This window comes from Anser anser (genome assembly GCF_964211835.1).
Source record: "Anser anser genome assembly, chromosome: 1".
NCBI classification, from domain to species: Eukaryota; Metazoa; Chordata; class Aves; order Anseriformes; family Anatidae; genus Anser; species Anser anser.
Genome location: NC_139720.1, coordinates 139,208,462 through 139,234,239, shown reverse-complemented (window position 1 = coordinate 139,234,239; position 25,778 = coordinate 139,208,462). Strand labels below are relative to the sequence as shown.

The 25,778-nt window shown below is 45.0% G+C and overlaps 2 protein-coding genes and 1 long non-coding RNA gene across 6 annotated transcripts in view; 2 read left to right on the top strand and 1 right to left on the bottom strand.

The window, feature by feature from the left end:
• The first annotated feature begins 38 nt into the window (after positions 1-38).
• RP2 (RP2 activator of ARL3 GTPase) lies at positions 39-17,222 on the top strand. The gene is made up of 5 exons (XM_083805457.1): positions 39-347; positions 7,538-8,203; positions 9,781-9,895; positions 11,046-11,131; positions 14,595-17,222. The coding sequence occupies exons 1-5, from the start codon at positions 210-212 to the stop codon at positions 14,676-14,678; spliced, it is 1,089 nt and encodes a 362-aa protein (XP_083661583.1). The 5' UTR covers positions 39-209; the 3' UTR covers positions 14,679-17,222.
• On the bottom strand, positions 15,269-23,426 carry LOC310884155. Its single transcript, XR_014574061.1, has 2 exons — positions 23,209-23,426; positions 15,269-19,363 (listed from the first exon to the last, which is right to left on the bottom strand). It is a non-coding gene; the product is annotated as an uncharacterized lncRNA (long non-coding RNA).
• Positions 23,427-23,555: 129 nt separating this feature from the next.
• JADE3 (jade family PHD finger 3) overlaps positions 23,556-25,778 on the top strand; it is a 59,689-nt gene continuing 57,466 nt past the window's right edge. The window contains exon 1 of one of the 4 annotated variants that reach the window (XM_083805354.1): positions 23,556-23,695. The gene's annotated coding sequence lies outside the window, so the exon portion shown is untranslated. Of the gene's footprint in view, positions 23,696-24,156; positions 24,301-25,778 lie in introns of those variants that run through there. The other 3 variants (XM_083805351.1, XM_083805355.1, XM_083805352.1) reach the window with 3 other exon arrangements.

Genomic DNA, 25,778 nt, shown 5'->3' with positions numbered 1-25,778 from the left:
ACGCCGGAAGCGGGGCGGGGCGCGGGCACGGCGCTGCGCTGGCGCGCGCGCTCCCGATACTCCCCCCCCCCCCCCCCCGCCCACTCCGTGGGCAGGGCCGGGCGGCGCCAGCGGGCGCGCGCCGGGGCGGTTGGGGCGCGCGGCGGCGGCGTTGGCCGTTAGCGGCGGCCGTTACCGGTTGCCGTGGAGGCGGCGGCTTAGCGGCGGCCATGGGCTGCTTCTTCTCCAAGCGCAGGAAGGCGGCGCAGGGCGGGCAGCGGCAGCAGCAGCAAGCGGCGGGAGCCGACGGGGAGCCGGCGTCCGGCGAGGAGAAGGCGCCGCGGTACAGCTGGGACCAGCGGGCCAAGGTGCGGGGCCCCGGGGCGCGGCTCAGGCGGGTGCCGGTCCCGGTCCCGGTCCCTGCCTTCGCCGAGTGGCTCCGGGCTCGCCTCGGGCTCCCCTCAGGGCTTAGCTCGCCTCCGGCACCTGTTGGAGGGGCGAAACTTGCCGTGTGCTGCGGCTGGCAGCCGTGTGTCTTCTTCCTGAGGGGCTGCTGGGGGGCTTGGGTTTGCTTCCTTTTTTATTATTTTATTGTTGTTTTCTTTTTAACTGCTCCCGGGGCTATAGAAGCATCCCAGCAGTCCGCTGTGGAGGGCTGGGTGAAGGGAGCTCCTTCCCGGCACTGTTTCCTGACCTCTTGAAGCCTCAGCACCTAAGTCCCGCATTCAGCACGCTTCGTCCCGGGTTTCATTTCCTAAATGCCCTGCCGTCATAATCCTCCTCGTTCTCTGGTAGCCTCTGCGTGGGCAAGGAGAAAACGGGGCAGAACTTAAACTTAATTCGTGTGGTTTTGAGCAGACAAAATCCCCAAACCTTTAGGCCATGTTTTACAAGTATAAGAAAGAAAATGTGTGAGCTTATTTGAATGCTCAGCTTGCTTGCTTGCTTGTTTTTTTAACTTGGCTGGGTGCTCTAGGGTGTCCCTTAAGTCTTTCAAGTAGATTAAGACAAGCTCTGGTGGAGATGCGCACAAGAGCGTGCGTGTGCCCCAGAGGAATCAGCTCCTCGAGGACGAAGGTTGATCTGTGCTGGGCTTGTTGCTCCGACTTGCTGTCGGACTGTTCTTACAGTGAGAGCGCTGTACTGAAACCGTGTTTTACAGTGAGCAGGATGAATCCCTGTGCAAAAGGATATTGCTAACTGAGCACTTGAAACGGTATCGTTTAACCGTAGAGCAAGTTGATCGGGTAAAGCTTAGCTCATATGAGATTTCTTTTACCTCATCTGCTTACGTGGCACTAACTTCTAAAGCTGTAACAGGAGGAAAATCAGGACTTAGAAACACTTGATTTGGAGAACAACCAACCTCCTGGCTAAGGAGGTGACTGTTAACGTGCTGGAAGTAGGTGCGAGTTAACAGACTGGGTTATTACAGCATGAAAAAGCTATCTCTGGGGTGGGAAAAAGCGTGTAATATATTGCGTATACAGCAACTTCCTCTTTGTATAAAAGACTCTGAGAAACGGGAAGAATCCATGAGTTCGGGCTGTTCTGCTGAACTGTGGAAGCCGTCAAATTATCTGCTTAATTTGGTACAATGCAGCCCAAGAACAGCTGTTGGATGTCCCAGCCCACTTCTCTTGCTCTCTGCAGCTCACAGCAGCCGTTGGGATTTTAAGTGTTTACTTGGCACATCGAAGCAGGAGGGCAGTGCTGAGACACTTGGTCTTAGGTGAAGGAATAGTGAGCGCTTACTGCGCTTAATTTGTTCATCCCAGTTTGTATGCAGTGACACTAAGTCAGTGTTAATGTATTAGCTTTAGGTATTCTCTCTGGTATGTTTTCTGTTGCTGTCTTTTATATTTGTGATGCATCAGAAAACATACTTACTCATTTGTATGCAAAGTTAGATTGAAGTCTGTTGGAAAACTTGTGGTATTAAGATTCCTTCTTGTTCATCAACTGCATCAAATTTGTGTTCTGAACCCTGAACGCATCCACAAGCAAACCTCTTGACAGAGTTGTCTTTTGATGTTCGTTTCCTGTTACTTTTAATAATGTGTTGGGTAGGGGATGTTCTAATTTCAGGCTATCGTACGCAGTGATGCAGTTTTGGTTACGTAGCGCAGTTCTGCAGGTGGAGCTGGGAATTGTCTACAGTTCTTACAAGATACCCTCTGTGTTCTTACAGATGGGTAACTCTTGCTGCTCAGATGCTCCAGTTGTCTTCCTGTAAATGAACGCCAGACTGGCATGCTTACGGTAGGCAGAGCAGTGTAGGCACATGCGTGTGCGTGCTCCTTTGCTCCTTTGTTCAAGGATGGGAAAAGAGGTGACAACTGGCTGGCAGCTATGCTGGCAGGAGCTCTGAACTTGAGGCAAAACTGCTTCTTCTGCATCTGAAGCAAGGCATCTTTATTGTGTTCTGGTGTTAAAAGATCACTGGTGGTACTGACTGGTAGTGTAGACCTAGCCAAAGAGTATTGAGATAAAGTCTTTGTGACTGTATGACTCCCGTGTAATAGTCCTGAAAATGGACCGTATCACAGAAAACTAAATGTGAAATACTATAAGATGCTGATAAATGAATTAAAGGTAAGGAAAGTAAATGGTAGTGCTTGAAGCTACTCAGCATTCAGCTGTGATTTCACCTGGAACGTAGGATTGCACTTCTGTTCTCAGTCTCCCTGTTCCTCTCCTACCTTACGGCATTTTGTGTGACCGAACAGTGTTACGTGCAGGACCAGAATGATAACTCACAGCAGTAACAGAATGTGGGTGCACGCAGAGAGGAACTGGGGTTGTGTGTCTTGAGGTGGCTGATAAAGCCGTGAGCTGTGATCTTCTTTGCAGGAGAAGAAACACAAAAAGCTGCATAGTGGTTTGTTTTCTTTTTCTGCTGTTTTTCATCTTCAAAGAAATAGGATTAGATGAATTAGGATTGCAGTGACGTTCAAAGTTTAAAGGGACTTTCCTTTCAGAATTTTTTTCCCTTTTTGAAGGAACAAGTTAAGATTTTGTTTCATGTCAATTGATTTGCAGATAAACTGCTTTACTTGATGGGGAACATGTAACAGTCATTATTATCAGGCTGTGATAGCTGTGTTCAAACTTTAAACAACAACAACAACAAAAAACCAGAACTTTAACTTCCTACATAAATCGTAGTCTTCTGCTAGTTACTTTATGTTTGAGGATTTTGCTGGAGTGGTCTGAGCTGATGCATCTCCCTTAAGCTTCTCAGTGCACCAGAAAAACTACTGTATTTCTCAAAATGTAGTCTACCAATTGAGAAACAGGCAACAGGTTAATATTAAACAACATTTTAAGTTAAGTCTGATAAAAGTGTGTAGGAGCTCTTTATTTCTTCCTCTTTTTCTATCTGTGGTATTTGATAACAGTTTGTTGTTCAGAAAAGTATGAGAATGACCATTTACTGCTATTATTGGCATGCTGAAAAAGGGGGAAGATTATGAAGAACAAAAGGAAATGTGGCTTTGCGTTGTACTGGTCATGTTTAAAGTCAAGGTGTGTAGGAGATACTCCAAGATTAAAAACCGTGTGCTAATGACTAGCTTCTGCGTGTGTTGTACCTCCTTCTACCTTTTCTTGCAGCCTATGAATCTAGACATCCGCCAGAGGTGAGTAACTGCAACAAACCCATTCTCCAGAGGATGTTGCAATTCAGTGCTGAAGGGCACCAATCCCATATAAGTATGAATGCGCAGAAGCGTATAGGCCCGGAATGCACTTTCCTTATTTCCTTTCTGTTAATTCCCCTACTGACAAAACTAGTACGTAAAGCTTCTTAAGTCCATGCACCCACCCCGTACCTGCAGTTTTTAATGTCACCATGTCAGCAGCCAACTCTTATATACCCTCAAGTGCAGACAGGTCTGTAGCTGAAATACTGTCTGTTATGATTTAGAGAGATAGGGAATGATTTTTTGAAAACAATATTTAAAAAAACTTTTGTGTCAGTGGCTTAGAAAGACTTTAAAATTGTTTGCTTTGCAGGCTAGAGACAAGGAACTAGGGGATAACCACAATCCATTAAGAACTGCAGTGCCTCTTTGTATTTGCAGTGGCATATTATTGCTGACTAAGACTCCTTTTTTGATCGACCAGGTGAAAAAGTCTTGTTAGCACATGAACTAATACCAGAAATAAGCTGTTGGGAACCTTGGTGATTCTAGGGACAGCTTCCATGGGAAACTGTGAGGGTCTAGGACTTCTTGGTCTTTTTCCAAATGGGAGCTGCCAGGTCGTGGTGCCAGTAAGCTGGGTGATGGTGGCTGAAGAGATGTACTTCATCTGCAGCTTTCGTGTCTGGCCTTTGGCCTTCTTGCAAGGCAAGTGTTTGCAGGAAGCAAAGCTGCTTAATACATCTTTTACTTGCTGTAGGAGAACTAGCTGGAGTTCAAAGCAACCATGACAAAGTTTTGCTTGCCTTCACTTCCCTCCTTTCTTTGTGCTTTAAAATCTTCACTCTTACAATTTGTTCTCCAGTCCTTTGTAATGGACTTATCACTGATGCTGTTTCCAACAACCAAAGATGAGATGTCCGCTTCTTCTGTTAAGGGGGAAAAACTAGCAGGGATTTTTTTTTTTTATCATCATATCTGGTTATTTAGGTTACTATATGAAGCAATTCCTGAACCTATGTGTAGCACTTTGATTAGAAGGTTTCAACTCTTGAGCTCTGCCTGTATCTATCAATGCAAAACTGTCTCTCTAAATTCAGATGAAAGCATTAAGAGTAGTTTTAAAGTTGCAACTATAAATACTGTCATTGTTTGGACTTACACCAGGTTGGAAAAAGGAGTTAAAAAAAAATTACGTCTATTAAGGGATGGGGAATAAAACTTGTGTCTGGGTGAGATGGGTAGAATTGGGCAGGGTTCTCTGAAGCTTTGTCCAAATGTGAATGATAGGTAGATGAGTTACCAATCTGTTGATTTTTCTATTGCTGACCTGCCACATGCTCAAGATTTTGCAACAAAAATTCACCAAATGAGTAGGCAGAGAATCTAAGTAGCCCTGGTTATCAGTGTATGAATCTTCAAACGTTATCTTTTGTTGCTTTGTATTTCCTGGTCTGCTTTGTTTGCTTAAGCAATTAGTGCAGTCTGTCTCGGGGGAAGAAAGGTGGATGTACTGATGTAGCATTACCCTGTTGATGGTATCTGTAGACTTCAGTACTGTTAAGCATGAAACTCAGCGGTAAGTGTGTGTGCATCCTTAAAATTATAGTTCTGCTTTGATGCTTGTTTCTCTGAGGTGTTTCTGTTAACCAGGGGAAGTGAAATATTCAGATGCGCTACAGCTGCTCGGGTTGCTGTCTGCTCTGAAGGCCAATAACCTGGTGTGGTAGGGAGAGTGCTGAGGTCTATCTTGTTCGGTCCCTGTAGTGCCTATGGCTGTGTTAGTCAATAAATACTCATGCTCCATAAAAGGAAAACTCAAGGCAAAATTAAAGGAAATTGACAAACTCCCTAGAGTGGTGAACAAACTGAGAAGTAAGAGTTGCATCACTGCACAACTCTTAATTCACATCAGGGAAATAAAATTGAGCTCCTGAATCAATACAGATTATCGTTAAACACGAATACTCCTCTCTTTCTCAAGTGCTCTCTCCGAGAATCTCTGAGACTCTGTAACATGTGGGTTAGCAGACTAACCAGTGTTTTTCACGTAGGCCTAAATAAAATCGCAAGGTGAAGGTGAAGTTTCACACATGTCTGCAAAGACCTCAGTGTAGGACAAACTAGTGCTGCTTCAGAGGCTTTTAGAAGAGACTGATTTAGGACACAAGTAGTTGCTAAGTCTCAGAAAAGCTGCAAGTTCCGGAAACTTTGAACTTCCCCTTCCTAAGAGAAGTAACTGTTCCTCTGAACCCTGTTTCCAAGGCACTGTGTCTGTCTGCCAAGTTTATAAATACAGACATGTGCGCGCGTATACACAGATGTGCGTGCATGTATGTACTAGGAGACGCATGGGAAGAATCTGTCTAACAGCAACTTTGACACTTAAATTCTCTCCATGGTTTGAGAGTCCCTGGTGGATCAAGTAAGTACCGTTACATGAGGCTTGTTTAAGATCTTAGAGGGTTTGACTCCAAATCATACAGCTGGGTCTCCATGCAGTGCTGCTTATTATTTGAGCCTCCCAGTCCTGTGACTCTTCCTGGATGTGTACTAGTGATACTGAATATGGCTGAGGGCAAGATTCTGGGTTGCGTTCATGGAGAAGATTCATCAGCTGCAAACTTAGTCTCGTGTCAGGAAGTCGGATATGATGTATATCAAAGCGCAGTTGGTCAGTTAATCTACACTTAGAGCTTCCAGTAGCTATTCTGGACAAAACCTGCATAGAGGGAGCTGTTTTACTGAATGTCTGACGCAAGCCCATCCTGGTTTGTGGTTTTAGAGACTAGAGACCTTTTTCTGGTCTCTCATCTTGTGTGAGTTTGAAATACTGGGGGGGAGGAATTTCATCCAAATTGAGCTATCCGGGAGCTGTTGTAATGCAGTAACCCTGCTTACAGTGCACAAGCTTGAAGGCCTTCAGACTGAATGAAGTGGGAGGCTTGTGAAGTGATCCCGTGTTAGACTAGTTCAGGTACTCGCATGCTTCCAACTGCTATGGTAATAAGCTTGCACCAGAGGGCAGAGTAGAATCTGCTCTGGGAAGCATCATTGCCGTGACTGTCAAGTAACCCAGCTCGGATTCCTTCAGTGTTATGGCAGCAGCTGCTGTGCTAGCCGTGCTGCATCACATGCCATCCCTTGTGCAGCGCAGCTTCGGTCAGTGCCACGGCTCCCCTCGAGTGTCCCTGCCAGGCGGAAGAATGCTGGGGCGTGGAGGAGGAGAGGTCTGCGAACGTGACCGGAACGCCAGCACTGCCAGCGCGTGCTTGTTACTCATAGCTAACACAGTCATGTAGCTGTTGGTAGCACAAAAATCCCAGGGCCGTTAGCACAAGATAATGCTGTGGCATGGATAAGCAAGCTCTTTGTTGTTTGCAAACATAATGAAGGGGAGAAACTGCTTGGAGGTAGCAAGGTTTCCTTGCCATGTGTCGAGGTGTGGTAACTAAGACCAAGAGAGCTGCTTGAAATACTATCTCTTCCTAGCCTTATGAATCTTTAAGTACGTTGGCCAATTCATTTATTACTGTTATTACCGGAATACCCAGGACAATTGTTCTTGTTGGAACGGTTTAGATCTCTCAGAGAAAGCTCTCTTTTTTCCCCCCATTTCCTTATTAGAGAACGAGCTGAGTTGTGGTGGGTTTTATTTATTTAATTATTTTGCAATATCTCAAGTTTTGTTTCAGTTCTTTGTTGTACCTCAATAATGTGTGTTCCAGTAGCTTACCTGAAGAGTTTCCTCCAATCTTTCATCACTCTGATAACCTGTCAGAATATTCTTCAAAGAACAGTTACCCTGTACAGTTCTGTAATATCTTGGCTAATTCAAACCAGTTAACATCTGGAATGATAATACTCTCTGTATGTGAAAACTTTCACTTTTCTTTTTCTCCTTCCTTCTTCAGATTGACCCAAAAGATTACACTTTTTCTGGACTTAAAGATGAAACTGTGGGTCGACTGCCTGGAAAAGTAGCAGGGCAACAGTTTGTCATTCAGGACTGCGAGAACTGTAGCATCTACATATTTGACCATTCTGCTACAATCACTATTGATGACTGTGTAAACTGCCAAATCTTTTTAGGACCAATAAAAGGCAGCGTGTTTTTCCGCGATTGCAAAGATTGCAAATGCATAGTAGCCTGCCAACAGTTTCGCACTCGGGACTGCAGAAAGCTGGAGGTATTCTTGTGTTGTGCTACCCAGCCCATTATTGAGTCCTCCACAGGTATGAAATTTGGTTGTTTCCAGTACTATTACCCTGAGCTTGCTTTACAATTTAAAGATGCTGGACTGAGTATCTTCAATAACACGTGGAGCAACATCCATGACTTTACCCCTGTGTCAGGAGAAAATAACTGGGGCCTTTTGCCTGAGAATGCTGTGGTTCAGGATTATGTTCCTCTGCCCAGCTCTGAAGAGCTGAAAGCTGTCAGAATTTCTACAGATGCTATGAGGAGCATAATACCAATAACTCGAGGGCGGAGACAGAAAAGCAGCGAGGAATCGTGTTTGGCCGTGTTTTTTGCTGGTGACTATACAACTGCAAATGCCAGAAAGTTAATTGATGAGGTAAGTGACCTTCTTCTGTGTTCAGCTTTATGAATTTCTAATTGAACTTTCCTCTGGATAGCTGTGGTGCTTACTGAAGGGAGAATGGTGAGATTCTGCATGTCTACTAACCATACTAATCAACTGCACTTCTTAAAACCTTATAGCAAGGTAAGAGAATGGAGCTCATCTGATCGAACAGTTATTTTACAGCTGACATCCTGTGGTTGGCACATCTGTCCTTTAATAGTTCCAACGTATTTTTCCAGCACAGCACACCAAACCTACGCTCTGAGGAAAACGTGTCGTTCATTTGGTGAACTTGGCCAAATGTAAACGATTGGCAATGCTTGTGAAAGGGAGATAGCCTTGATAGCTGTGACTTCTGGGGCAATAAGCTAATAAGTTAATTGGCTATCTGTCCTGAAAGCTTTGGCAGTGCTAACAGAGCTAAAAATAACATGTTAAATTTTAACCCCTCTCTATTCCTTCCACAACTCAGTGTTGGATTATTTTTTTTCTGGAAAGGGCGGTGAGTGTTTGTCACAGCTGGTCAGCTGTCTTTGATTACTTAAATAGCTGGTGCTGTCTCTTTTCCTGTCAGGCAGGAGCTCCTAAGCTTGGCTGAGTTTGGGCTTCGCTGGGCTAAAATCTGGGAGTGGCTGGCTGCTTTTAATGCTCTGGAGTGCCAGGGATGACAGAGCAGAGCCAGTAACTGAGCTACAGCTTGAGAGAGGTATCTGCAAAAGCTGCTGATCCCAGTGGTGTGTGAGCAACAAAACAACTGATGGAGCTCCTTGCCTTGTTTTTTTTTAACTACAAAGGAAAAAAAAAAAAACAAAAACTCTAGGGTGTTTCCATGCCTCCCCCAGTTAGATTTTCATGGAACTGAGCTACCAACAGCTACTTGAGTTAAGGGAGATATTTTTGGGTATTTTTTCTGAAGAAGGATCGCCTACAGTAGAGAGGGTATTAGAAGTGTTCTCCTGTGTTTGTCCCCTTTAAAAATAATAGTTAAGGAGATTCTGAAAAACTAGTTTAGACAAATGCTATGGCAATCTTACTGCCCTGTAGACTAATTAATGATTTGGAAGTACAAATATACTTGTTTCTTCTTCACGTGTCTTTAGTTTCATACTGAATCTGAAGTAAAAAGCTGTGTGTGTTCGAAAGTTTGTAACCTTTTTTCTCCAAAATGGAAAACTGAGCAGTGGATAGATGAGTGTTTGAGCTAATACTTGTCTGAACTATTGCAGACTAATGAGAACTAACTGCTTGACTCCAGATGCTTGAATGCTTTTAACTCCTATTAGTTTCAGCTTGTGAGGGATTGTGGGGGAGAAAAAACACACAACCTGAGCCATAACATAAAACACAAATTCACATTTACCCCTCTAGGTGCAATAGGGCAGAGGAGTAAATCTGGATGAATGGAATGAAAATAAACAGAAATGTAGAAAAAGCAAATGATCTTTGAAAGGAGCAAAAAGGGTCCCTTTGCTCTGTGGCTTAATGCATATGGGTCTATTCCAGTGTAGTTTGGATACTCAAGCTGGACTGTATGCTTTAGAAACATTTTTAACTTTATCTGTTAATAGATGACTGGCAAAGGCTTTCAGCTGGTACAGACCAAAGAAGTTCCAATGAAAGCAGAGGATGCTCAGAGAGTTTTCCGTCAGTCTGCATCAGAATTCATTCCACTGCTTGAAAAAGGTGAGATTATGCATTGTTTTGTTTCTCTTCTTGATACAGAAATCAGCTGGCAGTGGAGCATTCTGGAGAAGGAAAGAGAAATCTGCATTGTAAAGCCAGTTGAGGTGAACTTTGGAAGCCTCAGACAGGCCCTGATCCAGTCAAAACTGAAAGCATCAGAAATGAACAAATCCACGTATACTTCGTGGCTCTGCCCCTCCTCTAGTGGCCCAACTGCATAGCTCAGGAGCTGGGGCACCAGCAGATCTGTTTGGGGTGGTCAACAAAGGCTTGTGTTTCTATAATCAAAATATTTTGGCTTATCGCAATAGAGGTGAGCCACCTAGAAGTTCAGTGTTTCTGTACACACATTTAAGCAGATCAGTGTAGATGTCTGTAAAGCAGGCAAGTGTTAAATTCCTGTTTATAAACGGTGTACTGTCAGAGTACTTCAGAAGCTTTTTTGTTGATTTGTCTGTAATTGGTTTTTGTCTGTTCCTGTAGAAGTGCTGACATCTTGCCATCTGTTATATGCTGAAGCTCAGTACACGCTCCCAAACATAGCAGCAACATGCGTTTTTTTCATAATAATATGAGGTCCATGGTGCTCATTGCAAGAATAGGACAAAAGTTACACTTTTCAGATGACAGTCTCGATAAAGGGCTAGTTTGCACCCATGTGGGAAGAAATAACACGCTCAAAATGAAAGAAGAGAAAGGGGATCTGGAAATAGGGGGGTGAGAACAAGTCTGAAAGTCAGGCCGTTTGCTATCTTGGTACTGTGAGGTAAAAATGCCTGAATGACTCAGTCGTCCTCCAGATGTCTGTGAAATGGCTCACTATTTGAGCAGTATAGTCTGACTCACTTCCATGATGCCCTCCACTCTTTAGCATTTCTGTGCCATTGCTGCCTTTCAAGAAATAAAACTGGAAACCTGCTAGAGCCTCTGCAAAAATGAGCATGGAGCTGCGGATATTTTCTTTTCAGATAACGCTGTGCTTTGAAGTTATGGTTAAGTGTTTTTATTTTTTATCCTGTATTATGGCTGCTCAAACAACAACAAAAAAAATCAAATGGTTATTGCAAGTTTCACAGTTCCTTAAGGGATGAGAAATCTAGTGTTTTAATGCTTAAAAGTGGCATTGATTCTAGATGAACCTATCTTCTAGGTCCAGTAGTTGCTTTGGAGTTTAATGGAGATGGTGCTGTGGAAGCATGTCAAAGCACTGTAAATGATGTTTTTAATGGAACCAAGGTAAGCTGGTGTGTTGATTCATTAGCAGAAAATGTTATAGGACATCTAAGATACTTTGTGGTCGAGCTGTAGTTTTGACATACTGAATGTTCTTTTTATGTTTCTGTACAGTAAAATCCAAGTATCCCAGTTGTGAGGTTTTTGTTTCTTTGTTTTACTCAAAACTCAAGTTTGCTTGTAGGGGAGGAGAAAAATTGGCCCTAGGAAAGAGTACTAAATTCCCATATCTACTAAGGAATAGAGTGTTTCCACCTAAAACTGTTATTCCACATAGTAGTAAAAACAAATTTTATAAATGTAGTAGGGTAAAGCTCTCCTCCAAGTCTTACACTGAAGTCTGCTTTGTCATGTCCTACTTTATTAAACCCTGACAAAGATACGATGGTATTTCAGCTTCTCTCAAGATTTACTTTTGCTGTGAATGATATTGCAGAATGCAATCCTTCAAATATACTTTGCTTTTTTCTTCTGTCAACTTGTTTTACTGTAGCTTCTTCATACCATACTTCCTTTTTGGTTGCTGTCCCCATTCCTTTCAATGGCAGTGGATTTGAGAAAGTGTCTGGTACCAATTAGAGCGCTGCAAGGAAGCAGCATTACTGATAATAGGAAAGGGACAAACCCTTTGCTTCCAAGCTGCTCAAAGAAGACTAGAATGTCCTTGGGACATACAGTGTCCATACAGCTCCTTGCTATCTTTCAGTTCCTCTCAAAAGAATTGCTCAGGAAACTAGACTGCCCAGATTCTGGAAAACAGTCTTCTAATAAGTCATAGACATCTGAAATGCAGCTAATGCTTTTGTTTTGGATTTACTATTGCATCAGCAAAACCCTGATGTGTTGCAGGCCTTAATTTAGATCTCTGAGTCTGGAGAGTGCAAGAACTACAGTCTGGACAGTGCTATTGCTGATTGTTTCTTGCTACCCAGAAGTCTCTGCAAGTTTTACCATAAAATTCACCTCTAACTGGGAGCTTACAGTGGCTTTTTTTGGGTATAGTTAACACATCCTTTTCATACAGAACAAGGCTGATAGTGGGTGGGTAATTAACTTATTCTTCTAGATCTCGGTTTCTCTATTCAGAGGCTGAAGTGATATTAATTATTAGAACATATAAGAATTTATACTTTCCTCACTAAAATGACTGGCATCTGTTGTCATAATGCAGTGAATGCCGGGATCTGAGATGCACCCAGGAAACTCAGACTATGCACTTCCTGCTGTGAAGCAATCATTGTTCTTGAAGGTTACAAATGTGGAATTACTTCTTGCTCGTGGGTTCAAAACTTCTCTTTACAGCCTGGCTCCACAGTAAAGTCTGCCTAACTTTCCAAGCACTTGTTACAATGAATTAAGAATCAAGACTTTGGGCTTCCTGGGAATTAACTATCCTTTATTTAGATAAAAACTTAACCCCAAAACATCTGATCAATGCTGCATTTTTTTATGGATCTCTAGATACTTAAATATCGTGACTACACATTTTTAGGAATCACAGAATCATGGAATGGCTTGGGTTGGAAGGGACCTCAGTCATCTAACTCCAACCCCCCTCACCATAGGCAGGGACGCCACCCACTAGATCAGGTTGCCCAGGGCCCCATCCAGCCTGGCCTTGAATGCCTCCAGGGATGGGTCATGTACAATTTCTCTGGGCAACCTGCTCCAGTGCCTCACCACCTGAAGAATTTCCTCCTAACATCTAATCTAAATCTCCCCTCTTTTAGTTTAAAACCATTACCCCTCGTCCTGTCAATACCTGATTGAGCAAAGAGTCGCTCTCCGTCTTTTTTATAAGTCCCGTTCAAGTACTGACAGTTTGCAAAGAGGTCACCCCAGAGCCTTCTCTTCTGTAGGCTGAGCAGCCCCAGCTCTCTCAGCCTATATTTGTAGGAAATGTATTTCTTTCTTAGGACATAATTTACAAGTAATTTAGGGAGTAACAAACTTCAGACTTAATACTACCACAAGTTTCAGGAATGCTCTATAAAATTTTTTCACCTCATTGCTGGTTGCCTTTATCATTTGGGCAGTCTGAGAGCTGTTACAGTACTCAGAAAGAAGTGTAGGTACCCTTGGTCACAAAGCAATGACAAAAACTCTTCGGAAGATATCTTATCTTGTAAGACTTAGTGGGAAGCCGGTCTGATTTTTAAGCAGGTAGTTACATTTGCATTTGAAAGCCACAGTTAAAAATTACTGACTTCATCCACTAATAAACTTAATTTTACCAGACATTTGTTTCTGAAATAAATCTGATAAACCTCATGAGATAGGGTAGAAAAGTTCATCAGCAATAGCACAACCGGAGCTTTTAGAGCTGCTTGGTAGACACAATGTGTTACAAGGAGATCTCTATGCTATATATGCCTAAGTGGAGTTCCACTCTGTGTGGACTAGGTAGATCTGCACTGTTTACCTCTGGCATTCTTTCTGGTGTGATCTTCTGCCTTTATTATTATTATTATTTTGCATTTTTTTCAGTACTGTTCATTTGCCTTGTAACTTATAAGGTCTTCTGCAAAATGTAAATTGCAATATCCTGGTAGGTAAGGATACTGAAAGAACATGCTCAGTTCTTAGGGCCGTGGTACAAATTGCTGTTGCACCACCAAACTGCCAAATAATTAGCAGATATTGTGTCCCTTCAAACAGGAGTCTACTGCACCTCCAAGCAGTAGTCTAGGAAACTGCTTGCTTTGTGATGAAATAGGTTTTTTTTTTTTTTAAGTTGTTGTTCTGAAACCAGAAATTGGCTGGACAAAAGGATATACATCTTAGTACATGTTAAAAGTAAACCAATTTAAGGAACTGTCATAGTTTATGTTGATAGGTACTCTGAGCTAAAGCAGAAAAACAGCACTGTACGAGTGTGATTATCTGGAATAATTCGACATTTCTATAATTATCCATTTCTACATTTCCAGTGCACTTCAGAATAGCTCTTTACAAAATGAAAATCTAATTGTTTAAAAAAAAATCTGAAGAAGCAGCAGCTGTAAGTTTTTTGGGAATATAACGCAAGGGAGTTTTTCTTACAAACTTTGGTTCTGTGGAATGGAAGTTTAATGGTAGCCTGAGGTTTTGTCATCCCTGTCGTGTTCACTCTCTCCCTACTCCCATCCCTGCAGACAGAGTTTGACTTTACCAAGCAAAATACATCTAACCATATACTAGCTGAAGCTGTGACTCCTGAATAATTTCATCTAAACTTTTGATTCCTGTCAATGTAAGGCTGGGGTTTCTGCAGCTCGTGTGATTGCTAGGAACAGGTCACAGTAACAAGGGGCGCGTCAGGGCTCAGAGGATTCAAAGGCTGTTCTAACACATAGTGGAAACCAAGCAATTTGTGCCTCTTATGAAAAGAAAAAAAAAAAAAGAATCATGACTGGCTCTGAATGAGCAAAAACTACTTGAACTTGTTACTAGTGATGCATAACTATTCCCTTGTTTAATAAAATAGGTTTTTGTATCGGAGAGCAAGGCATCAGCGTCTCAAGATGTAGACAATTTCTACAACTTTGCTGAAATGCAGATGGGAATGTGAAGTTTAACGCACAAATGCTCACGTATGGTTTGCCTCAACACTTGGATGTCACTTGGCTTGAACACTGCAGTAGTATCAGAGAATTTTTGTCGTTTGGTTTTGTATTTCTCATATATTCCTTTTCTAAAGCTCTTGGAAGTTTTAATACCACATTACCTGAACTGGAGTAAATTTCATACCTCCTTGCGTGCATTATGTTTGAAGCCAGCTCCAGAAACCATGGAACTTTTGTACTAGTTTTTACAGTGATTTCTAAACTCTTATTGACATTTGAATGTTTCTTGTCAACATCTAATAGGAAGACATTTGACAAGTGCAATGCTGATACGCATTTGATGCATTAATAATTGTGAACTTTAACTCAGACATAGTTTAGAGAGTATAGTTCTGTGACACTCATTGTTCAAAACTTTCCCGCGTGCAAATTTGCCTTCACTGGGGGGCAGAGAGGAAACTGTAGTTGACTTTTTTCTGAAAGCTTAGTCTGGAATGATTCTTCGTGTATATCATGCTTTCAGAAGCAGTGTGTGACTTAAAATGTTTATCTGCTTTATTCTGCTTTGGCGTCTTTTTTTTTTTTTTTGAATAAAATTGCTTGCAGGAACATTGAAGCTGAGAGTTGTCATACCGGCAAGCTGGTGAGTGAGCACTTGCTAGACTCCTCTGCTCTGAGGTGAGTACTGAGCGTGAGCGCCCAGCTGGAGATGCAGAGGTCTAAGGTCCATTCAGGGTCTTTGGAGATACTGCTGCCTCTGGTAGTCCCACGTCACATGTGGGATGTACCTGAGGTGCCTTTGGACTCTGAGTAATGACCTTCTGGCACCGTTGTTGTTTGCTCTAAGGGACGTACAACAACCTGGAGCCACAGAAGAGCTCTGATGGCATTAAGAGTATTTTCTTTGCTAAGCCACAAGAGCAGGGTTTTACAGAAAAGTTCAGTAGTAGTACTGAAAAATTGGCTGTGAAGTACTACACTGTGCTGTAGGGTTTACTTCAGATTAATTCTAAAAACAGACTGAAGAAGTGCTACTAACATATAAGATGTGTTTGAATAGCGATCAGTAAGGATGCTTATTTCTTTAGAGTGCATATTAGAGTGCATATCTATGCTGATATTAAATATATGATTAATTCCTTTGGGCATATTTGATCCTCACCGAATTTCCTACGGGAACTTAAAGGTTACGTCCAGGTTTACAAGCCCTCTGTAATTCTTGAACAGGTTGAGCATACAAATGCACAAAACCAAATTTATTAATTAAAATTGTGGTTTGCCAATATATGTAGCCTTTACAATCCATTGAGCACATGCTGGCTGTGCTGAGGTGCTAAAGCAGTAATGTCCTCATTACGGTCATCTGTCCAAAAACCACAGCTTGAGACTCATTTTCAGTTCAGATGCACAATTCATCAGTTTCACAGGTCTAGAGTTCCAAAAGTGGGTGGCTGAGAATACACCTCTTGCTAACCTTTTTTTAGAATTAGCACGTGAAAGAACCTGTTCTCCTGAAATTCATAGTTCTGTCGTGCCCAGGAGATGTTCCGGGCTGTCATTTTGTCACTGCTAGGCAAATGCATACCCTTAGTTTAAACTAGATATCAAGAATCTGTCCTTAGGACCTCTTACTAGCAGTATGCATAGATTAAATAAGGAAGAATGTCTCCTGAAGTCACTAAACCATTAGCATACTGAAGGTCAGAAAAACGTCGCTTCTGTGAAATGTTTTTATTTGACAGAGTGAAATAAAATTAAACTGCCACCTAAATCTGACTGGTGGAAGAAATTGCCGCTTATTTGCACTTAGCCAGCTAGATTTTTTTTTTTATATATATAACGTGTGAGGAGAGGCTGTGAAATCAGCTGCAAATCTTTGGATCTGTCCACAAAGCACTAGCACGGTTTGTCAGTGAATACTGCTGGAATTACTCTGGATACATGATGTAAATACATTTTTCTGATATGGACAGAGTTGTGTAATGTACTTCAAAACTGTCATTGTGTAATTTCTCTTAGTAGTACATGTATTGGACCGTCTTGATCTCTAACCTTTCACATACAATATTTCTAAACTTATATGCTGACACATAATTATGTATATGTTACAGTTTATTTTTTGTATTTTCAACCTGATCTGGAAGCGAAGTGCGAAATTGATTTTTGTGACTACTTTTGATGAAGGACAGGATGATTGATTGAAAATTAATCTAGGCTTGAAATAGTGAAAACCTTTTTTACATGCTGGGGAAGAGCAGGGTATTGCTTTTTTTTTGTGTTGCTACTATGCTAAGCAACATAAAGGGTTTTTAATTTTTAAAAACCTAAATAATGAAGGAGTTTCTCAATCCAATTATTTATCTTTTGAATTCAATTTCTTTTTAGCAGTTGTTAAGAACACTTCTAGCCTAAATAAGAGTTCACCAGGTATTGTATGCATTACAGAATGGTACATGCTTCATGTAGTCTTTGTATGTTTTATGTCTATCTTTTTGTGTAATTTGCATTGCACCGTGAATGTAATTCATAATAAACATTGCAAATCTAAACTCTGGATTCTGGAAGACTTTCTTAAATCGCAAGCCATTGCAAAATATAATTAAATATTAAAACAGAATTCCATGTTTAAACAGGGACTTTAAGTTGTCAGATACTCACAGCTAATTGAAAATAAGCATCAAACTCTGTAGTCATCCATCCACCAAAAAAGATGCATTTTTGACAGCAGTGCAGTCATCCATCCTCCAACCCAGTAAATTTTTGACAGCAGGGATTCTTCCCCAGAGTCACTGAAGATATGATTAACTTTACATTGCAGTTTTCCTGGTAGAATATGCAGGAAGATATTCTTATATCAAGTTGTAGAGTTACAAGTACAGAGATTCAAGGATGAAGACTGTTAAAGCACTTTTTCCTGCTCTGTCACTCTGTGTGCGCGTTTGTTTTGGTCTTGCTTGTTTGTTTTGTTTTAACATGTAGGAGTTTTGTCCTTTTTAACTGTGCTTACCTCTTTGGGTCCTAGATGGATGCTAGCAATGTATGCACGTGAAAAACAGATTGTGGTGTTTATAGTAGTAGAATTGCTTGTTTAGAATCTAATTCCTTTGTGTGTTCTACTTAAGATCTAAGGACTCCTGAAAGCAGGTAAACGTTTAATAAATTTCCAATCTCAGCTTTAAACTGGTCAAAAATGAGAATTTTCCTGCTAGAGCTAGTCTAGAGTAACTTTCACAAAGCATAAATGTGTGCTAAGAACATGAAGTACTGTATCAGTATAATCTTTTGTTGAAGTGATTGGGTTCAACTGTGAAGCTTAAAAGAATAAAAGCTTCTGATTTGCACTCGGCTGTTGTACAATTTTACAGTTTAAATAAAATCTTACACCCCAATTAGATTTGAATTGCTTGCTAATATTTTTTTAATGTATTATCTAAGTAATAGTAAAGCTTAAATATTTTCGTAATTTTTACCAGTCGCATCCTCAAATACTAACCAGCAGAAGCTTTGTATCTGTGCCCAGTTGCTAGGAAGTCACCCACTTTCCTTTGTCCTATCTAAATAAGTCATGCATAAAATGCATGTATTTAAGAGTAATCCACATACCAGGCTGCACTTACATAACTGGGACAAATTTTTTCCATTCCAAAAAGGAGCTTGAAACTTTGTGTTACAAAATATGTGCTTCAGTCATTCTGACTAATAGGGGCAAAAATGAGTTTTACTGACTTATGCTTCAGAGAGAACTGTAGCTGAATATCTTCTTGTCTTAAATGCTGGCTTTTAAGCATTTAGGCTTTATTCATGCAGCATTCAACTTTCTGTGCATATTCAAATCAGCGTTGCTGATAATATCTTGTAGAAGTTGTCAATTTCCTAGGCTTTTTTCCTAAAGATTTAATAAAAGCTGGAGTGAAGTGAATCTTTTAAGATCTGGAAGCAACCCAGGTGCCTGCCTGAGTAGTTCCTAAACTCTATTAATTCCTGTTTAGCTCCTTGTTGGCTCTTTTGTATTTCTATGCCTTTTTTTCCCCCCCAATTAATAAGTGAGCCTTCTGAATCCATAATGGTGATCGACATAAGTCTTTGGAGGTCTGCAGGAATAGCTCTTCCAAGGCATGTTTAAACTGGTCTAAAACATCTAAATTCTAGTCTGACTGTATTAAAAGCTATGAATAGGTGCTGATCGTAAGTGTTGCCTCTAGTAAGCGTGTATTTGAGAAGGACGGTGCAAGCGGGCTGCAGCACCATTACACTGAGTGCTCTAATACTGCGTTTTTGCTCCCGTGTTTGTTGAAAAGCAGTTCGGTGGTGGTCCACGCAGTTCCCTCGGTGTCTCAGAACTTGCAATAGGAGCTGTAGAAGTTTGCTGAGGGTAAGTTTCTGAAAATAACAGCTTGCTGCATTGCCAGACTGGCGGTTTTTCTTAAAACCGTCTAGGCTGAGCCCTGCCTCTGTAGGTTGAACAATGCACCCATTCGATATGGAAGACTTGAGAAGCATCAAATCTGGTAAAACCAGTGCGTACAGGAGGCTTCACTGAATGGCTGGGAGTTATGGTCATCTTGGTGCCCATTTAGATAGAAGAATGCTTTTTACTGCCTTTATCAGGATGCGTGACTGCCATAAGACTGTTGCTGGCTATGTTTGTGGTCATGCAGTCTTCCTGATGCGTATGTAATCACTGCTGGTTCTGAGTAAGAGAGGGGAAAAAAAGAGGGGAAGTGAGACACTTTTTTAAAAGCTCTTAAGTTTTCTGAGCGCACAAAAAAATGCAACTGCTCATTCCTTTATTTTTTTACGCGTCCAGTGATGATCTCTGGCTATGTACAACCTCATGGCTGGAGCATCTGAGGTCCTTCCCAGAATGTATTGCACAATGTGACCAGCATCGGTCAAGCACAAGTCATCCTTTTTCCAATTGCACAAGGCTTTACCATTGCCAGTGCTGTGAAGGGTCTAATGAGATCTTCCAAATACATGTGGAGTTCCCTCAAACCATTCTGATAAAAAACACTATAGGAAGTTTGTCCTAAAAGCATCACGCGAAGCTGGTGGGTGAAGAAACTTAAGGTTAGGTTAAGGGGTTCTTGAGCAGTGTTTAAACAAGCGTTTGGTGTTGCCAAACTGCAAAGGCTAAAAGCAATGTGCTGTTACAAATTCCACCAAAACGCTGAGCCTAAACTTAAGGCTAACCGCCTCTGCGCTACTAGGAGCTCAAAGGACTCGGTGCTTGGATGACAGTGGTACGTATCTCTCTGCTCTGCCAACTTCACTTTCTCATGAGTATTGTGGTGATAAAGTCATGTGAGAATCTGTGCTTTCATTTTTAGGTAGTTTTGTTCTCGTGGTGATGAAGAAAACTCAAAAAGGTAGTTTTCTGGTTGTTTTTTTAAGCCATTAAACGTGTGTCTCAAAAATAAAATTGAAACAACCTTTTTCTCTTGGGGGGAAGGGTGAATAGGCAGTTGGCTTGTGATTTCTGAGCACTAAAGGGAGTGGCAGCCTTACTTCCTCCTATGCCCATGGATGCTAACCGCTGTAGGGAGATCGTCCGAACGCTAGCGTATATGGCAACGTCGAGGCATCCAGCTTTCCAGCTCTTCTAGGTAAGAGATGCAGTGCTTTTCCTCACTAATACAACCATCAGTTTTGTTATTTGATTCTTTTTTGGCGGGTAGGTACTTGCATGCGTTTAAGGTACAGACCCGTAATACTGATAGGTTTTGAAAGCTGCTGGCAGTTCTCTCCATTCTACGCTACTGTCTCAGAAGGAGAGAGATAAATAGTTTTCCTCCCTACGTGCAAAACTTTGAACTTGTCAGATCCTGGGAAGTGAAGCTGGCACACACATTTCTAAAGAGAGTAGATGCTGCACGGTTGTGGTAGTACTTTTTAGATTCTTTTTGTCTGAATGTGCTGACCTTTTTATGTGGGAAGACCTTTTCCCCTGTTTCTGAAGTCCCTGCTTAAAAACCACTTCAGGTACTTCTTTCAAAAGGGCTCTGCAAATTAAATGGAAGGGCTGTGCTATGACCCGAGGGCATCTTTTGATAGCTGCCCCAACAGGTGCTAAAGGCTTGGATGCAGTGTTAGAGGTAAAGATGATCTTTTGAAGCTCCGAGCGTTCTTTGCTCCTTTTTCTAATAGTGCCTATCAGAAAGGAACACCTTTAGTCACAAGAGGATTTTGAGACAGCTAATGATCCTTAGATGAGACTCTACTTTGCATTTTTTTTTTCACGCAGAAGAATGAAAGTTACTCCACAGCGATAATTAGCTCTCTTGTTTGCAGGTGGGTGTTTGTGCTTTACTGTAACACTTCAGTAATTTTGTTCATTGTGAAAAGAAAATAAGGGAGGTAAGCTTTTTTCTGTCTCTTGCCAGTAGCTGTCAGTGCTTGCTCTCATTTCAAGGACGTGATATCAAGGCTTCATCAACGGTATCTGATCTACCGACGAATCAGGTTTTATGCAGCATCTGCAGGTTTCAAAGAAAGGAGGAATGGCAGGCTTTGGTATCGGTGTCTTTCTTTCCTTACCGGGGATAGCTAGGACTGCTGTCCGGGGAGGCTTCCACGTGCAGGCCGGGAATGCTGCACAGACTTGGAGGTAAGGGGTATGCGTTAAATAACCTCGCTTCCCCCCACAACTCCTTCATGATACTGTGACCCGTTCGCTTTTCACTGCTCTGGCATCTGATCAGAGAGACCAGATTTTTGCAGGAAAAAATATTTTCTGTTGAAACTTACTGAAATACTTCTAGGTATTTCAATTATAGATGCTGCTTTTGTGGCTCCAGTCCACATTAAACTCCAAGTGACCCAATTTCTCAGATGTTAAACATTACTTCAGTGTAACTTTCTTAATACACTAATATACTGTGGGCAGCCTTCGTACAGCTGCATAGTGACTCGGTTCAACTCGAGTATGGCGTATACGTACACATTATTTCATCCTGACCATAGCTCTTGTATCCCTAGCTTCCAGAGCATTCCTCCCGTGGGAGGACTTCATGTTTGTGCTATATTTTATCAACATGTTAACATCTGGCTTTGCAAATTCTTCATATTCTCTAGGTGCGCACGAGCATCTGTAGTTCATCCTTTCTCAGGAAAATGTGGAAACTGCGTTGCATATGTTTTTAAAAAGAGCAACAGTGTACAATCTGCTTCCTATTTATTCATTGTGCTGCATTTTCCTATAGAATTGTATAGCAAATGTAAATACAATTCTGTGAAAACTCTTATCAAATGGTAGATAGCTTGCTAGAAGTTATGCAGGATGAGATAATGAAAAATGTATGTGCACGTAAAAGCGTTTACTGAAATTAGTAGCTCTGCTGACTTTCTGCCACAGGTTTTCCCACGTCACACATCTTCTGGCACTCAGCCCCTGTGTACTGTAGAAGCAAAGATTGGGATGTCGTCCTCTCCTGACATGCGACAGCCAGTGCAGGAGTGTGTGTGTGATCCCGGGCATGCAAAATGAAGATAGCTGCCCAACACCTTTCCTGGCTTGGGCTGCATCTGCTCCGGGTGAAGTCCCTCATATAGAAAGCAATCTGGCAGAAAAGTCATCTCAGGAAGGTTTCTTTCTTCCTTGGCTTTCAAAATGACTGATGCTTTAAATACACTCAGAAGATTTCATGGACACACGCGCACACAAATTGTTTTTAATCCAAATGAATATATTCTGAAAATATTCAGTTTAACTGATAAATATTCATGATGATAAATATTCAGCTCAGTTTAACTTGATCAGATTTTAAATTCCTTTTACGACTAGGAAACGGGTCTTTTTCTATTATCCAGAGACTTGATTTTATTGTTCTGAATTCTCTTACTTCTGGACTTCAGATCTCTTGTCTAAAAATCAGTACTGCCTGCCCTGACACCAAGACCCTCCAGTTTGACACAGAGGATTCCACAAGTGTGTGGGGGGGGGGGGGTTGGGGGGGGAATTCTTGGCGTTTGACTTGACATTGTGGTTTTCTGAAGCTGCTCGGAGTGTTTTCCTGGCAAGTATATATTAATGAACAGAAGGCAAATGAGGTGATTGCTGGTGCGTGAAGGAAGTCATACGTGTCAGCATCGCTGGTTGCTGTCTAACTGCATTTGTAGAAAGTTACATTCTGCATCACCCACAGGAATACTAACCAGCTAGTCAAAAGAAAAGCAACGTGTTTTTTTTCTGCAGCAGGTGGCAGTTCCACGGAAGCCCCTGCCAGCGGTGTTTTACGGTCAGAAGCTGACACGGCCTCAGCGAAAGCTGACTTGGGCGAGTAGCAGAGAAGTGAGCGGCTGAGGGTTACCGAGCAGACGTTGTTGCATCGTGCTCGGGAACTGGGGGGGAGAAGTAGCTTGGTGCCCGCTGGGGCTGACGGTGGGTGCTGAGACGGGGTCGAGCTACGCAGACGCCCCGGCCAGCAGCAGTGCCTTCTCCTCTCTTGGCTGCTGAGGGAGAACGCCGTAGAGGAGCAGCGCAGCCCTGCCAGGCCAGCAGCGCCGTGCTCGCCGTGCTCCTGCTCACGCTCTTACCTCTTCACCTCAGGGCTGCGGGAGCCCAGCCTGGGCTCCCTGCCCCGCCGCAGGGCTCCGGCTGCCCCCGGGCCGCTGCCGGCACGCCGGGGCCGAGCCGGGGCCGCGCCGCGCTTGCCGCAGCCGGCGCTCGGCGCAGCGGGCCCGCCGCTCCTCCGCGCGTCCGCCTCCTCCCCGCCGCTCCCCGGCCGGGCGGCGAGGGAGGAAGGAAGGGGAAGAGGCGGAGCCTGCGGCCGGCCGGGCGCCGCGGGGCCGACAATAGGGCCCTTGTGCGGCCGGGGGAGGAGCGGCGGCGGGCGGCGGGCGCGCAGGGCGGGAGCCGCCGCCGGCCGCCACAGGGCCCGGCGGGCGGGGGCGATGCGCGGCGGCGCGGGGCGGCAGCGCCGGGAGCAGCGCCGGGAGCGGCCGCGCCGGCCCTGACGCCGGCCAGCGGGGCCGAGCCGGAGCCGTGCCGGAGCCGGAGCCGGAGCCGTGCCGGCGGCGGGAGGTGAGCGCGGCCGCGGCCGCACGGAGGCGGGGCGGGGGGCGGCCTCCGCGCCGGGCCTGTGCGCGGGGGAGGCGCCGGGCCTGCGGCGGGAGGGAGGGAGGGGAGGAGGCGGCGGCGTTTGGCGCCAAGGCCGCCGCCGAGGAGGAGGAGGAGGAGGAGGAGGAGGAGGGGAGGAAGCAGCGGGTGCGGGGTGCGCGGTGCCGCCGCCCGCCCGCAGGGAAAAGTTGCGGCGGCCCCGGCCCGGCCCCGCCGCGGGGCCGCCCCGAGCGTGCCGACCCCTCCCCTGCCCTCCCCTCCCCTCCGCCTCGCCGGGGGGGGCCCGGGCCGGGGCTCGGCGGCGGCGGCGGCCCCGTCTGGGCGCCCTTTTGTTCGGCGCTGAGCGGCGGGGCGGGGTGTGGCGTGCGGGGCGCTGCGGGGCCGCGCGGCGCGGTGCGGTGCGGAGCCGCCGGGCCGGGCCGGGCACGGGCCGGGCACTGCCGCCGCCGCCAGCACCGGGCGGAGCGCCCGAGCCGCGCCGAGCCGCGCCGCGGAACTTGCTAGAACTGAGTTCGGCCGCCGCGACGCCTCCGCCCGCGCGGCCCGAGCCGCAGCGCCACGCCGCCGAGGTAAGGCAAGGCGCGGCCCCGCCGTGCCCGCGCGGCCTCACGCGGGGGGAGCCGGCCCGGGGGCTGCCCCGCGGCGCCGGCGGATCCCTCCCCCCCCCGCCCCTTTTCTTCCTAACGCTCTGTATTTTGCGGAAGAGCCGCGGGCGCCTCGCCTGCAAGCCGCGTGTCCCAGCCCTCGGGGGAGGGGACCCCCCTCCTGCCGGGCGGTCCCGCGGCTGGCGCGCCGGGAGCCGTGGAGGTGCCCTGCCCCGGGGGCCCTTCCGCCGACACCAAAACGCGAGGGCACCGGCGCGGCGCCTCGGCGCACCAAACCTCTTATCCGCGGCCAAGTTCCTCCCTCGGGCCGGCGCTGGTCCCGGAGCATCTCCACACACCTGCGCGCCCGGACGGGGCGAGCGCCAGCCTCGGCCGGAGCCGGCCTGGGGACGCAGGGGACGGAAGGGTTCGGGGGGTGCCGCCGCCTGACGGAGGGCTCCCCAGCGGGGCGGCGGAAAGGCCTCCGTCACCTGCGCTCCCCGAAGGGCGAAAACGCCGCTTCAGGTCTCTCTGGTGGACAAGGTGCCTTTTTGAATGCGAAGCGAGTTGGTGCGCCGAGGGGCTGGAGCGCTGTTTGTTTGTTTGTTTGTTGTAAACTGAACTTCTGACCTTCCAGGCTAGATGCGACACGCTCTGCTCTTAAGGCCAAAGAGGAGCAGAATAAAGCTCTCTTCCGAGGCTGGCTTTGTATGCGGGGAAGGGCACCAACATAATTGCAGCTGCTTCTGTTTTACCTGTCATTCATTTGATGCGTCCTCCATCTAGGTTCCGTGCGCAGAACTGGCCTCCCTCCCTTCCCCCCAGCGGAAAAATTTCCCCTGGCTTGGGTCAGCCAGCACAACGTTTTTAGGGTTTTATTTATCTCACGTACACGCGGCAGGTACGTGCAAAGGTTTGTCAAAGAGCGGGAGCACGTGCTGTGGTGTTGCTTACTGGCAGGGATGCATCTTTGTTTGGGAGCTCACTAAAATTATGAAAACCCACTGTGAACGTAAAAGTCCGGCTGGAGGACCTCAGCACAGTGCTGGGGTAAACCCAGCTTTCCTCTCCTATAGTTCTGCAGGCGTCCTTTCCGCGGCCGAAATTCGGGAAGTTGTCACCTCGGATTCACTGGGACGCCTGAGACTGCTGCGGGCTTTTTGGTTTCGTGTGGCTTTTGTACAGGTGGCTGGTTCTTTCGTGGAAAACTTTGAAATAACAAAACAAAACCGTTTGGCAGCACCTGAGTTATTTTTTTACCTGTACGTCTTTATATAAGGACACATCGCGTTGTGCGTGATAGCTACCGGGTGCCGAGTGCTGCAGAGCACGTACCCACAGAGCCTGCTGGAGCCCGTGCGTGGGTTTTGTCAGCCAGGGGCCTGGTCCTTGGGTGGCGTGAACGCGGGCGCGCGAGGCCGTGGTGGGCGCCGCTGGCTTGGTAAGGCTGCTGGCGAGAAGCC